Source organism: Mandrillus leucophaeus, unplaced genomic scaffold (genome assembly GCF_000951045.1).
Source record: "Mandrillus leucophaeus isolate KB7577 unplaced genomic scaffold, Mleu.le_1.0 Scaffold163, whole genome shotgun sequence".
In the NCBI taxonomy this organism is placed as follows: Eukaryota; Metazoa; Chordata; class Mammalia; order Primates; family Cercopithecidae; genus Mandrillus; species Mandrillus leucophaeus.
Window position 1 is genome coordinate 1,516,275 of NW_012101621.1, and position 10,796 is coordinate 1,527,070.

The following is a 10,796-nucleotide window of genomic DNA, read 5'->3' on the forward strand; positions in this document are numbered from 1 at the left end:
CCATGTTGGCCAGACTGGTCTACGAACTCCTGATCTCAGATGATCCACCCGTCTCGGCCTTCCAAAGTGCTAGGATTACAGGCGTGAGCCACCGCGTCCAGCCTATGTGGCATTCTTAACTCTTTAATATGAAAGCTCCTTTTTCCAATCTTGATTTTACTAAAAACAAAAGAAGATTTAACACAACAGATACAAGAATGTAAAAAGATGAACAAATGAATGAAACATAATCCAATGAGAAAACGAGTGGAGATGTCTTTATCACTGTAATAAAGTGCACACCAGAAGAATACAGTAAATGCTATATTCAAGAAACCCCTCATTGATCTGCTTTTCCAAAGGCACCTGGAATTACCACAGAGAAGTAATTAAGTCCCTTTATTAAATTTGCTTCACCTCTGTTTCCTCTAGTAGTAAATGTAAATTTTTCTAAAAAGTATACACAAAAATATACAGATAATCTATTTTTACTTCATTTTATATCTGTAAGGAAGTTTTTCTTAAAATTCTTGATTTGCATAAACAGTTGGAAGGCTCTACTTAGACTCTCAATCAGTTTCTAGCTTTTGAAGAGAGTGCACACATGGATTTAAATGTTGAATTAAAGCTATGATTCCTCTTCTCAGACAAATGCATATATATTCAAGCACATAAAATTTAGATACCTATCAGGCATATACATTTTCTGAAACCCATCCTTAGATTCCCTACATGATCATCGACTCTTAGGTTAAGACTCACAGGTTGGAAGGTCTTAGGAAGTGTTGATGATATTGATCACGATATATCAATAATAATAATAATAATAACAAGCATTATTATTATTAGGTATGATCTAGGATCAAGAAATTTTGCCTGAAAGAGAAGTGTGAATTGATGACCTGGGAATTCATTAGTAGTTCTAGAATTCAGTCTTTTGGTGATGTCCATAATGATGATGGAAAGGAGCATGATAATGAGAATGTCTGGATTTCAAAATATGATTTTTAAAAATGCCAACAAGACCAGGCATGGTGGCTCACACCTGTAATCCCAGCACTTTGGGAGGCTGAGGTGGGTGCATCACTTGAGGCCAGGAGTTTCAGACTAGCCTGGCCATCGAGCGAAACCCTGTCTCTACTAAAAATACAAAAATTAGCCAGGTGTGGTGGTGGGCACCTGTAATCCCAGCTACTCAGGAGACTGAGGCAGGAGAATTGCTTGAACCCAGGAGGTGGAGGTTGCAGTGAGCCAAGATCGTGCCACTGCACTCCAGTCTGGGCGACAGAGTGAGACTTACTCTCAAAAAAAAAAAAAAAAAAAAAAAAATAGACTAGTTACCAGTCTCTTCACTCTCACCTTACTGCTTTCTCATTGAGACAGTTATCAAGTAAAAGATTCATTAAAAAGTCTGCCACTACCTTCCTAAACATGTCCTTCAAAGATTCCTTGACTTGCTCATTACGTAAGGCATAGATGAATGGATTCAGCAGTGGTGTCACAAATGTCGTTATTACTGTCACTGCCCAGTTAGTGTCCACCGAACCACTCTGCGATGGCCTCACATAGAGAAAAATGGCACTTCCGTAGAAGAGGGTCACCACTATCAAGTGGGAGGTACAGGTAGAGAAGGCCTTCTGACGGCCTGAAGCAGAGGGGATACTCAGGACAGCCAGGACAATGAGGCCGTAGGACACAGCGGTAATCAGCAAGGAAGATACAATGACAAGGGAGGCCAGGACAAAGTCAGTCTCCTCCAGCTTCTTGGTGTTGGTGCATGCCAGGCGTAACAGTGGGCCACTGTCACAGAAGAAGTGCTGCACCACAGCACCCTGCTTACAGAAAGGAAGCAAGGCCACAGCCACTGTGGGACCAAGCACAGGGACGAGTCCCCCCACCCAGCAGGCCAAGGCCACACGAATGCACACAGCCCCACTCATGAGCAAGGGGTAGCGCAGAGGATGACAGATGGCTAGGTAGCGATCCACAGACATGACAGCCAACAGTAAGAACTCAGAGGCCCCGAGAAAGAAGTAGAAATAGAATTGGGTGATACACGCAGCAAAGGAAATAGTGTGTTGCCTTGAGAGGAAATCGCTCAGCATCTTTGGAATGATGACGGAAGTGAGCAGAATCTCTAGGCAGGACAGGTTACCCAGAAAGAAGTACATGGGGGTCTGTAGCCGAGTATCAGCCCTTACCACCCCCACAATCAACACATTGCCTGTCAGAATCAGGAGATAGACAAGAAGGAAGACAGAAAATAATTCCACTTTTGCGTTGTTGAGATGTGGGAACCCTGCCAGGACGAACTCTGTTGCATCACTACTCTGGTTCCCATCAGGAGTCATTATCTTTTCCACCTGTGCAACAACAAAAACATGGTCCTGGTAAGAACAGGTCCTCTGCTTACAATCCTGAAACTTACTTTATCATGGTGTGGGACACATATCCCCAGTTTTTCCAATTGCAGTTCCTGTTAAGATCTGAAGCACTTCAGGTCATCATCTGATTGATTTTAGCACTGGAGAAGATTTTCTCTAAAGGGTAACAAAACTTAGGTATGAAAATGCCAGGGGCCTCCATCTCCTCAATCTTCACATCTCCTGTTCTCAGATCTTAAATAAGACACCTCATTATTGTAATAACAATATCACTGAGCATCTGAATTGGACAAAATATCTGAAAAACGATTTTGTGAAGAATACGATCACCATTCAACCGGGATCAGAACTGGAGTCAGACTACGTAGTTTTAAATTCCTGCATCTCCACTTACTGGCTGAGTAACCTTGGCAAGGTTACTTACCCTCTCGGTGCTCCTCAGTTGTGAAATACAGTAAGGAGCAAATGATATAATAGTGCAAAGAATTTAAGAGTTTCTAGCACTTAACTTAAAAATTATGTGGCAGAGAAAGCCCCTGGCTATAAGTTAGGACACCAGAATCTAGGCTTGGCTTGCCATTACCCTTGGAAGATTATCAATTTGTGCTTTAACTGTCCAACTATGCAATGAATCACAGGAATCTAGACTATCAGTATACCTAATGAAATTATATAAAATTACCCTTTTTGGCAGGATGCAGTGGCTCACACCCGTAATCCCAGCTCTTTGGGAGACCGAGGCGGGTGGATCACTTGAGGCCAAGAGTTCCAGACCAGCCTGGCCAACATGGTGAAACCCAGTCAGACATTTGTCAGAGCTAAATTATGAATTTCTGACTGTAACTGTTAATAAAATAACAAATTATGTTCTTATGCTTTGATTCTTATTCTTCAATTCAAGTCCTCGCAGTTCTGAGGACCGCCACCAGTTAGAAAAATCAAGTCAATTATAGGCTTGTTTAAAAATGCCTCAGGTATCAGGAGAATCCTTATTCCCTTTTGACAGAGCAGGAGCACCATCATCTTGGACAAACACTGCCACTTTAAGTTCCAGCTCCCTTTCTAGCCTCATGCATTTCAAAGAAATCATTTCTCTTCTAACTACAAGCAGCCAGGGAGAGCAGACAGTAAAACACAGATAAGACAGTTTGGGAACAGAGGGAGGTGAAGGGAAATTCTTTTGGGTAACTGCCAAACTTCACCCTCATATAATGGGCCCCAGTAAAACGGTGGGCCTTAATAAGCACCTTTCTTTCCCTTCAGGTGCACTAAGATAGGGAAGCTAAAAGCACACTCGGGAGTATGCGTGCAGCTACAGAAAGATGTATGGGAACAGACACAAAACTGTCCCTCCCAGATAAGCACAACAGAGACACAGAAGCAGTCCAATCCTCTGATAAACTCTCCCACCCCGAATTCTTAAAAACTCTTAGTCTGTAAGAGAGTGTGCCTCTGACCTAACTTGACCAGAAGCTCCTCTCAGGTTTGTTTTCTGTAAAATAAACCTGTCTTGACTGGCAAGCCACCTTTCAAGTTTCTTTCTTCTTTCTTTAATTCTTACACCTTTAGCCATGCAAAACATAAGAACTGATCTTAAAACCATTGGTTCTCTGTCAGCTCTATTGTTCTCTTTTGTTGTTGTTGTTGTTGAGATGGAGCCTCACTCTGTTGCCCAGGCTGGAATGCAGTGGCATGATCTTGGCTCACTGCAACCCCCACTTCCTGAGTTCAAGTGATTTTCCTACCTCAGCCTCCTGAGCAGTTGGGACTGCAGGCACGTGTCACCACACCTGGATAATTTTTGTATTTTTAGTAGAGACAGGGTTTTGCCATCATGGCCAGGTTGGTCTTGAACTCCTGGCCTCAAGTGATCTGCCCCTCCTTGGCCTCCCAAAGTGCTAGGATTACAGGTGTGAGCCACCATCCCCAGCCAACCCTATTGTTCTCTAGCACACCCCAACAGTCTCTGTTCTCAGCAAGCATTAGATTCTTTACTTACAATTTCTCTCCTGTGGGTCCCGCAGGTCCAGACAGGAAAATGTCTGGAGCTTTTTTCTAGGATAAAAGAGTTCTGTGGTCTTTCTCCCCGAGGATTCATTCAGAGTCTCCGCTCCCTCCAGCTTCTATAGAAATTGCCTATTGTCAGTAAAGTCATTCAACTTTTGCTTCATATTTATTATGTACCAGATGCTGCTGTAATTGGAGATTCAGAGATAGAAGACATTGCCATTACTCTCATGTAGCTCACTGCCCGCTAAGAATGACAGAAAAATCAAGATGTGTGACAGGTGGAATGTTGCAGGGAAGTATAGGGTACCACAGGGAAACAGAAAAGGAACCAAACTGAAACTCAGAGAGACAGGCAGTATTCTGGAGAAAGGAAAAGCCTGAAATAAGTACTAGAAAATGAGTATGCATTTGATAGAGAGAAGGAAGTGTCTTCAATGGAAAAGAGCAGTGTGTAAACATAGTACCTTTGGGCTACAGCACAGAACATAAGGGGTGGAATATAAACAGATGAGACTGGTCACCCCAAAGGGGACTCCATCTGGCACTCTGTTGCTCCCTGTGAAAATCCACCATTGAGCTGAACCTAAACTATATCTTAAGTGACAGGGAGATGAGTTCTCAACTCTGAACATGGAAGGGATTCCTCCTACCTCCTCCTGAATGTCCTTGTTGTCTCCATGAGGGTGGAGGTCACCCTGAAAATTTTTTTTTCTCCTTTTTATGATTCAAGTTCCATCTGGGAGTCCTGTTCCGTGTGGGAGTCCTTCCCACACGGTGAACCTCAAGGCTGACAATAGGTTCGCATCCTTGGAGTAGGGGAGGATGGGCAAAGCACTTGAGAAAACAAGGAGAAATTGGACAATCTCCTTCTTCTCCTGAGCTTTCCTCTCTGGTATATTTCCTCACAGGTTGTCGTTCTGCCTTTTGAAGAAGCGAGCTTTCTTCTCTTAGGGAGGTTGTGTCATGCTGCCTTTCTTATGGCCATGAGTAAGTCAGCCAACAGCCCCACCCTTCCCTCCAGGTAGAAACAATGCCTTCCGCAATGTGACCCCTGTCTTAGATTTCCACAGGCATAATTCAAGTGAAAGACAATTATCTCAATTATCTCACAAGTGAAAGACAATTATCTCACAAGAAATGTTATTACAAAAACAACATGGGGCTAGAAGGCAAGGGGTACATATGGAGGGGTTACACCATTTACCTCCTATCTTTGAAAAGACTTAGCACACTTACCTAATTTGTTTCATCTCTAGTTGTGGAAAAATGTTCCACTTAAAGCGGCCTCTTCACTTTTTTTGCTAATGGAACTTTTGTACAAAGTATCAGTTTTCTTCTTTCAGATCCTTACCTTTCCTGACTCCTGGTATTAGCCTGAGGGCAGGGAGGGAGAAGGCTGAAGTCACTGGTTTCTAACTAATCTCTCTGCTGAAGGGTGGGATCCTTCGTGCATAACTTTAGTTTCCAATGGAGATATCTTCAGATGAGAACTAATCTAGGCATCAGAATTAATCTGAACATCAGGAGCCCAGCCAGCAGCAGTGCTTTTTGGAGAGAGGTTAATCAGGCAGTGAGAAAGTAAGACCACAGAGAAAGAAAAAAAAAAAAATTCCTAAATGACCCAGGGGAGATATGCCGTTCAATGGAAATTTCCTAGACTCTGTTTAAAAAACAAAAAAACAAAACAAAAAAAAAACCAAAAAAAAAACCTGACCCTTTGTTCAAGAAGGGGTGATGGGGAATATTTCTGCATTTGTCTATCAACTACATCAAACCAGGTCACTGCAAATCTTTAGGAACCATTAACGATCAGAATGAAGAAGAGGATGGAGCTTGTTCAATCATGGAAGGCTATGACCATCATCCACCTTTCTCTTGCATGACACCCAGGGGAGATGTTTATATCCCAAGTAACACAGACATTGTGTTTTCTCCCTGATGACTTAAAACGATATTGGGAATCCCTCCCCTGGCTTTGGGGTTAGGAAATGCTAGGAGCCCCATGGGCTTGATAAGGGAAATTTCCCAGTTTCATCTCTAGCTAATTCTACTGCTTCTCCCAGCCTTGCACCTTATCTCCTAGTGGTAATGTATATTGTTTTAATTTAATTTAATGTAACTTAATTTAGGAGAGCTAAGTAATTAAACATGAGGCCAAAGTACATAAGAAAGTGGCAGTCTTTTATTGCAAATATGCATACACTCTCGGAGGAGGTTCTCTGGTCCTCAGGTGTTGGGGGCCAGGGAAGTGGCCCCGGCGCTCTCGGGTGATGTTCTCCGGTCCACAAATGCGGGGGCCGAAGAAGTCACCCCGGCTCCTGCCGGCGGCGGACTTTTATGCCTGGGAGCTGGAAGGGGAGGAGTTTGGGGCGTGTGTGTAGGAGTGGCTTCTTGAATTTCGGTGTCCTCGGCTTGACGTCATTCTGTGCATGCTCAGTTGATTTGGTTCTTTTCTCGAGCAGGCGAAAATCTGTGAAGAAGAACCCGGAAACAACAGGGACTGCTCCATCTTGTTCACCTTCCTCCATCTTGTCCCTTTTCCTTCACCCAAACATATATGTTCCACATACCCAAAGCATTATTCAGAATTCTGGGCCATTGTTCACATCTTTTTCATTGGTGTCCATTCTATGGCCATGACTAAAATCTTGACTCTTCCTACTCTTGTCCTAAGACTCAGTTGAGTCTAGTGCCTATCCGGTCTTCTGAGACAGCTTCCCCTACCCTCCATCCTCAGTCCTACCACCCTACCCACTCTCCCACCTGAGGTATGACAATCTTAATATTTAATCCATTGTATTATAACATTGCTTTTCTGTCTGTATCCTCTGCTAGACCCCAAATTCCTACGGCAGGAATACTTTCATCTCTGTATTTCTAGCACCAATCACAGTTCCTGGCACATACTAGGTGCTTGGCAAATGGCATGTGAGCTAGACTACTCTGAACCCCAGACTTGAGGAGCAACCACCCTTGTCAGATGGGCACCAATTAAGTTTTGAACTGAGAGGAGGAGTGCACAGGGCTCCTGGGAACTAGTTTAGCTGAATTACATCCTTTCTAGACATACTCCTTTCTAGAAAAAAGAAAATATCTAAAGGGAATGAAGCATGAGAAGTGTTTATCACTAGATTCAAAAGGAGTGAGAGCAAAGACTGGGGGAAACTGGCTGAGCTAAGCCAAACAACAACAAAAATCTAAGCTAGAAACTGCAACTCCTGTTTGTTAAGCTGAGGGAAGAAGGGGTCTGAAAAAGAGACCCATGACGTCTAAAAACTAGTAAAGCACATTTAAGCCATACTTTTTTTTCTTTTTTTTTTTTTTTGAGACAGAGTCTTGCTCTGTCCTCCAGGCTGAAGTGCAGTGGTATGCTCTTGGTTCACTGCAACCTCCACCTCCCGGGTTCAAGCAATTCTCCTGCCTCAGCTTCCCAAGTAGTGGAGTTTACAGGCACGCCACTACACCCAGCTAATTTTTGTATTTTTAGTAGAGACGGGGTTTCGGGATTTCACCATGTTGGCCAGGCTGGTCTTGAACTCCTGACCTCAGGTGATCCACCCGCCTCAGACTCCCAAAGCGCTGGGATTACAGGCATGAGCCACCACTCCCGGCCAAGCCACACATGTTTTTAAACCTTAATCAAATCTTACGGACTAAGGAAACTGCAGAAATAGATGTGATCAAAGATAGGTAATTTCTTTAAAACAAACAAACACACAGGCTGGGTGCAGTGGCTCGGGCCTGTAATCTCAGCACTTTGGGAGGCCAAGGCAGGTGGATCACCAGAGGCCAGGAGTTCAAGACCAGCCTGGCCAACATGGCGAAACCTCATCTCTACTAAAAATACAAAAATTATCTGGGCCTGGTGGTGCCCACCTGTATTCCCAAGTACTAGGGAGACTCAGGTGGGAGGATGGCTTGAGCCTGGAAGGTGGAGGTTGCAGTGAGCCAAGATAGCGCCACTACACTCCAGAGCAAGACTCCATATCCAAAACAAAACAAAACAAAAAACGCTATTTGCCCATTTGACATCGGCTTTGGTATTTAGCTTATAATACTTTCTTATTCTTTTCTTTTCTTTTTTTTTTTTTTTTTTTTTTTTTTGATGCAGCGTTTTTGCTCTGTTGTCGCCCAGGCTAGAGTGCAGTGGAACGATTTCGGCTCACTGCTACCTCTGCCTTCCGGGTTCAAGTGATTCTGCCTCAACCTCCGGAGTTGCTGGGATTATAGGTGTCTGCCACCACGCCAGCTAATTTTTGTAGTTTTAGTAGAAATGGGATTTCACCGTGTTGACCAGACTGGTCTCAACTCCTGGCCTCAAGTGATCCGCCCGCCTTGGCATCCCAAAGTGCTGGGATTACAAGCATCACCACTGGCCACTTACAACACTTTCAAACTAACTTGATCATAGGAATGTCCTAGTTTTTTTTTTTAATAAAAGTAAACCATGTTAGAAGAAAAATTGTATTTATTTTTAAAGCATACTCACATGGTTCAAAAATAAAAATGTATTGAATGGGTGGCCTGCCCCTCCACACCTGTGCGTGTTTCTTGTTAGGTGGAATGAGGGACTTGAGAAAAGAAATGAGACACAGAGACAAAGTACAGAGAAAGAAAAAGTGGGCCCAGGGGACCGGCGCTCAGCATACAGAGGACCCACTCCGGCACCGTCTCTGAGTTCCCTCAGTATTTATTGATCATTATCTTTACCATCTTGGAAAAGGGGATGGCAGGACAATAGGCTCATAGTAGGGAGAAGGTCAGCAGAAAGACATATGAATAAAGATCTCTGTGACATGAATAAGTTTAAGGAAAAGTGCTGTGCCTTGATATGCATATGCAAATATCTCCATAAACATTTTTCGTGCATAAAGAGCAGCATTGCCGCTAGCAAGTCCCACCTTCAGCCCTAAGGCGGTTTTCTCCTATCTCAGTAAATAGAACATACAATCGGGTTTTACACCCAGACCTTCCATTGCCCAGGGACGGGCAGGAGACAGATGCCTTTCTCTATCTCAACTGCCCAGAGGCCTTCTTTCCTCTTACACTAATCCTCCTCAGCACAGACCCTTCACGGGTGTCAAGCTGGGGGATGATCAGGTCTTTCTCTTCCCAGGAGACCATATTTCAGACTATCACATGGGGAGAAACTTTGGACAATACCTAGCTTTCCTAGGCAGAGGGCCCTGCGATCTTCCGCAGTGTATGTGTCCCTGGGTATGTGTCCCTGGGTTCCGCAGTGTATGTGTCCCTGGGTACATCACCATTAAGGAATGGTGATGACTCTTAACAAGCACTCTGCCTTCAGGTACTTGTTTAACAAAGCACATCTTGCACAGCCCAGTCACCACAGCACATATCTCTTGCAAGGACAGGGTTGGGGGTAGGGTTACAGATTAACAGCATCTCAAATACAGAACAAAATGGAGTCTCTTATGTCTACTTCTTTCTATATAGACACAGTAACAGTCTGATCTCTCTTTCTTTTCCCCACAATGTATAAATTTAAAAGTTCTAGTCCCCCACATTCCTATTCACCCCCTCCCCCTCCCCAATTAACCGTTTTCATTAGTTCATTGGCCTCCTTCCAGTGTATTTTGTGTATAAACAAGGAAATAACAAAATATTTATTTACTTGAGACTTTCTTACACAGTTCTGCACCTTGTTTCTTGTTTTTCTCTGGAAATCTTTCCCTGTCAGAACATAGAGAACAAAAGAAAACTGTATAAACCAAGAAGACTACTAGAATGACACATCTGTTGAATGAATGAGTTGCAACATTCTTGAATTACATGTCTGCTTTAATCATTGTTTGATATCTCTTTTGCTTCAATTTTCCTTACTAGTAAAAATCCTATTGTAATGGAAATTGTATCAAAAAATCTAATTGATATTCCGTAAATAAAAATGAGTTAAAGCGAAATGATATATCTGGAATTTTCTTCAAAATAAAGTGAGGGCTATAGATAAAACTTTCTTGGCCATGAACTGGTAATTCATGGAGCTATATGTCAGCTGTAACTGTGATTCATCATACTATTCTCTATATTTTTAATATGTTTTAAATTTTTCATAATAAAAAGCCTCAGAAATATGTAGTGAAAATCAAGTATCTATTTCAAGAAAACTCTAAATTTTTAGAATACGATTTTCCCAGTTAAAAATTAATAAAGGTGTGAAATACTTCCCTGAATATGGAAACTCTAGTTCCACAAAACTAACCAGCCAGCCACTGGAGAATGTCAAACACCATGTGGGTTACTCAGAGCCAGAACTGTAATGAACTACCAACTCCAGGAGGAACTTAACTTTCTCAGCAACAACCTGCCTTCTGGTTCAAAAAGAGTGGAGGCAATATAGAAACACACACATACACACAGAATCACAGTCTAGAATGAGGTTTTTTTTTTTTTTTTTTTTTT

The 10,796-nt window shown here is 42.8% G+C and overlaps 1 protein-coding gene across 1 annotated transcript; it reads right to left on the reverse strand.

The window, feature by feature from the left end:
• Positions 1-1,334: 1,334 nt before the first annotated feature.
• Positions 1,335-2,330, reverse strand: LOC105536731 (olfactory receptor 6S1). The gene has a single exon (XM_011976186.1). It carries the CDS (start codon positions 2,328-2,330, stop codon positions 1,335-1,337), a length of 996 nt encoding a protein of 331 aa, XP_011831576.1.
• Positions 2,331-10,796: the final 8,466 nt, after the last annotated feature.